At 46.1% G+C, this 5,000-nt stretch overlaps 1 protein-coding gene across 1 annotated transcript in view; it reads right to left on the bottom strand.

The window, feature by feature from the left end:
- Nucleotides 1-5,000, bottom strand: part of LOC143291019 (uncharacterized) — an 88,048-nt gene that overhangs the window by 11,070 nt on the left and 71,978 nt on the right. Inside the window, exons 10-11 of the mRNA XM_076600606.1 lie at nucleotides 2,863-2,961; nucleotides 341-437 (exon numbers count right to left, since the gene is read on the bottom strand). Of these exons, the coding sequence (XP_076456721.1) occupies nucleotides 341-437; nucleotides 2,863-2,961 (196 nt within the window). The remainder of the gene's footprint in view (nucleotides 1-340; nucleotides 438-2,862; nucleotides 2,962-5,000) is intronic.

The raw sequence follows: 5,000 nt of genomic DNA, 5'->3' as shown, positions 1-5,000 counted from the left end.
GAGGCACACAGACACACACACACACACACACACAAGCACACACATACAAACACACACGCACGTGCTGTATCGTATCAATTTCGATATCTTTTCATGTAAATACACATACACACATGCCAAATACACACACACACACACGCGCGCGCGCACACACACACACACACACACATACACACATCATGTACTTATGCAAGCAGTGCGCTCACATACCAAAACACGTGCACATAATTATACGTAGGTGCAAACCACATGTACGCGCCACACACAAATGTATATTCGCACACTTTCTCCCTCTTTCTGAAAGCACACACACACACAGACACACACACACACCACTCACTTGCCAGCTCCTCTAGTCTCTCAGTGACGTCAGACATCTTTTCCCGAGCACGCTCCATCTCCAGTTCAGTCTGACGTACTTCCGGTTCTTGGCGAATCTGCAGGGAACACGTGACACCAGCTACTTAACTGATTGGTTGGCTGAACACATTATGATCAACTGTGACTGACTGACACATGGATTAAGTGACTGGCACGTTAACTCACTCAGTACGGCCAGTCCTCTCTTCTCCTCTACACAGACCCCTCGGATGTCCAGTGGGTGTCTGAATGACCCAACCTTTAGCTTCCGTCGTCAGAATTGTTGCATTCTTTGTCAACATTCACGTCTTCAGTATAAGAGCCTTACGATTGCAATATTTTGATGATGGTAATTGGGGTGAAACGCTGTTAACGTCGTCTCTTTCACCGTTCGTATGGAAAGAGTTAATGACTGACTGATTGAAGGATTTCCATCTGTTTCTGAAATACTTCCGGCTCTCTCCAAGAACGTGAGGGAGAGACAAGCAAATTGGCTGACTGGCTGGTTGACTAATATACTCATTTGTTGGTAGATAGTTTGTCCAAGTATTCCTTGCAGCCATCCGTACACGTAAACACACACACACACACACACACACACACACACACACACACACACACAAGGCTATAAATGTTGAAGGTCTCATTGCCTTTTGTCACCATGGGAGCAGTAATTCAAATGCACTGTGTCTAGGGCGAGGCCTGGTCCTTTCTTTCCGCTGCTTTTTAATTAACCTTCCACAAGCGAAGTCATGAACCCCATTCAAACCTGGGTGGAGAGAGGAAAATTGGACTACAGTGCCTTTATACAAAAAAAAAACACAAAAAAATGTTAAGAAAGCACAACAGCGCCAGTACTTTCTTCGGCGCCTCAAAAAGTTCGGAATTAAAAAAAAAGAAATCATGGTTGATTTCTACTGAGCAGTCATTGAAAGTGTGCTAACCTTCGCTATCACTGTTTGGTATAGAAACATTTCTAAGGCAGAAGTTGCAGCCCTTGACAAAATCGTAAAAACTGCCACCAAGATTACCGGGGCTGGGTAAAGGGTGGAGATTTTTCCGATCTCCCAGGTCAACATATGTGCAGACCTGCCAGTGCCTGAACTCCCTTCGTGTGTATGCGCACGGAGAAGATCAAATACGCACGTTAAAGATCCTGTGATCCATGTCAGCGTTCGGTGGGTTATGGAAACAAGAATATACCCAGCATGCACACCCCCGAAAACGGAGTATGGCTGCCTACATGGCGGGGTAAATAAAAAAAAACAAAAAACAAACGGTCATACACGTAAAATGTTACATGTCTGTCTGAGTGTCTATGTATGTGCGTCTGCAATCTGATTGAATGACACAGGAAACGAATGATGAGCGCCCAGTGGCAGCCGTCAGTCGGCTCTACCCAGGTAGGCAGCCTGTGGTGCAAATGTCCCCGTGTATGTAAAGCGCTTAGATCTTGGTCTCTGACCGAGGATAGGCGCTATAGAAGTATCCACATCTATCAATCAACAAGGTCATGGTCACTGGTGGTCCCACCATTCCACTGTCAGCTGTTGTTTATTTTGTTCTGTTTCTTTCTACCCCTCCCTCCAAGCCCCACATCCAACCCCTCAAACATTTGTATTTGTATTTGTGTTTGTATTTCTTTTTATCACAACAGATTTCTCTGTGTGAAATTCAGGCTGCTCTCCCCAGGGAGAGCGCGTCGCTATACTACAGCGCCACCTTTTTTTTGTATTTTTTCCTGCGTGCAGTTTTATTTGTTTTTCCTATCGAAGTGGATTTTTCTACATAATTTTGCCAGGAACAACCCTTTTGTTGCCGTGGGTTTTTTTACGTGCGCTAAGTGCATGCTGCACACGGGACCTCGGTTTATCGTCTCATCCGAATGACTAGCGTCCAGACCACCACTCAAGGTCTAGTGGAGGGGGAGAAAATATCGGCGGCTGAGCCGTGATTCGAACCAGCGCGCTCAGATTCTCTCGCTTCCTAGGCGGACGCGTTACCTCTAGGCCATTTCTCCACATCCATTTTGTGAGTGCGTATGCGTGCGTGTAGGAAATAACGAATGCAATCGAGTCCAAATCACCTTGTTGCGAGAAAGCGGGGTGTGCTAACTAGGGCAGGACTCTCTCCACAATAAATAAACTGCACTGGCTCTTAGTGCTGCTGCAGCATCGTAGGGGGTGGGGGTGGGGGGGTGGGGGTGGTGGGCAAGCTGGTCTTTGGGAACAATATCCCTGCGCCGACTGTCCTGAGGCGATTTTGGTCGAGTAAGTTGGGATGTAACTTGGGTCAAGACACTCACCACTATATTCAAACTTTCTGGCCCAGGTTGTAAGAACAGCTAGTTGCCTCCCTCCTCTGCTGTTCTGATAGTCACAGTCGGTGGTCACGACTGGACAATAGACTAAGGAGATGCTGAGGAAGAAGAAGAAGAAGAAGAAGAAGAATTAGAAGAAGGATGGTCACTCAGTGGTCACTCTCGGTCAGTCAGATCCTTACCGCGGACAGCATTTTGTCATCCAGTCGGGTCAGGATGACTTGGTCTGTGATGTCCTCTGGCTTCAGTCGGACGGCTGGCGTGACTGGCTTGTTCTTGGACTGGGGGTGTTGGGGAGTGGGGGGGTGGGGGGGTGGAGAGAACAGAGCCATAATGTTATCATGTGAATGTGAGGGGGAGGGGGTAGGGGGGGGGAGGGGCTTATTGTTATTATGTGTCTGTGGGTGTTGGTGTTCGGGGAAGGTGGTGGTGGTGGTGGTGGGATGGGGGGGGGTGGGTAGAAAGTTGCATACTGTTGTTATATGTCTGTCAAGTGTTGTGGGGGGGGGGGGGGGGGAGAAAGTTGCATATTGTTGGTATGTATCAGTGAGTGCTGGAGGGTGGGGGGGCGGGGGGGCGGGGGGGGGGGGGGGGTTAGAAAGTTGCATATTGTTGTTATATGTCTGTCAAGTGTTGTGGGGGTGGGGAGAAAGTTGCATATTGTTGGTATGTGTCTGTGAGTGCTGGGGGGCGGTGGGGGGTTAGAAAGTTGCATATTGTTGTTATATGCCTGTCAAGTGTTGTGGGGGGGGGGAGAAAGTTGCATATTGTTGGTATGTGTCTGTGAGTGCTGGGGGGGGGGGGGGGGGGGGGGTTAGGGGGGGGGGAGAGAAAGTTGCATATTGTTGGTATATGTCTGTAAGTGTTGAGGGGGAGGGTGGGGGGGGGGGGGGGGGGGGCGGGGCGGAAGAGAAAGTTGTATATTGTTATCATGTCTGTAAGTATATGGGAGAGAAAGTTGCATATTGTAATCATATATATATATATATATATATATACATACATATATATATATATATATATATATATATATATATATATATATATATATATATATGAGTGTTGGGTAGGGGGGTGGGGTGGGGGGAGAGGGTTGGTGGAGAGAAAATAGCATATTGTTATCACACGTCTTTCAGTTTAAAATTTTTTTAAATTTTATTTTAAAATTATTATTATTTATTTATTTATTTTATTTTATTTCTTCTTCTTTTTTTGTATGCTTATAGCTGACTTCATCAAGTTTTGGCGCCTTATACATATTATTTAGTAGTAGTAGTAGTTCTTTTTTTATGTATTTATCTATTATTTATTTATTTATTTTTTCTCAAGGCCTGACTAAGCGCGTTGGGTTACGCTGCTGGTCAGGCATCTGCTTGGCAGATGTGGTGTAGCGTATATGGATTTGTCCGAACGCAGTGACACCTCCTTGAGCTACTGAAACTGAAACTGAAACATGTGTCAAAGCGTGTGGACTGAACCATATACGCTGAACCCCATATGCTGTTACGATATATATGTCTGTTTCGTTACAGTATCGATGCTGTGATATGATGCTTTATTCTCTTGCTCTAATCATGTGTCAGTGATTGTTGTATGTGTGGGACGGGCGCAATAGCCGAGTGGTTAAAGCGTTGGACTTTCAATCTGAGGGTCCAGGGTTCGAATCACGGTATGTGCAGACCTGCTAGTGCCTGAACCCCCTTCGTGTGTCTATGCAAGCAGTAGATCAAATACGCACGTTAAAGATCCTGTAATCCATGTCAGCGTTCGGTGGGTTATGGAAACAAGAACATACCCAGCATGCACACCCCCGAAAACGGAGTATGGCTGCCTACATGGCGGGGTAAAAACGGTCATACACGTGTGCATACGAGTGAACGTGGGAGTTGCAGCCCACGTACGCAGAAGAAGAAGAAGAAGAAGCTGTATGTGTGGTTTGCTTGAAGTTAACATTGAAGAGTTTTGTGTCTGCTGTGATTAATGCTTTTTTTTCTTTTTTTTTAAGTATACACGTGCTGAACGGCAGTAATTATAGCGTTTTCGTTATGTGCTTAACACCACAAATTGATTTAACAGGGGTTATAAATTATTGTGTAGTTTGTATCAATGATGATATTGCCAATGCGCAACAGTGTACTACTACTACTACTACTACTACCACTACACACACACACACACACACACACGCATATACCACTCACGCAAACACAATGACAAACCAAACCAGCCACCCACACCCACACACACACACACACACCCGACCCCTATAAACCCCCTACCCCTCTCACAGACACGCCTACACACGCACACACGCACACAC

The sequence above is a fragment of the Babylonia areolata genome, chromosome 16, assembly GCF_041734735.1.
Source record: "Babylonia areolata isolate BAREFJ2019XMU chromosome 16, ASM4173473v1, whole genome shotgun sequence".
NCBI lineage: Eukaryota > Metazoa > Mollusca > Gastropoda > Neogastropoda > Buccinidae > Babylonia > Babylonia areolata.
The sequence above is the reverse complement of the archived record's forward strand: the minus strand, read 5'-3'. Positions and strand labels throughout refer to the sequence as shown.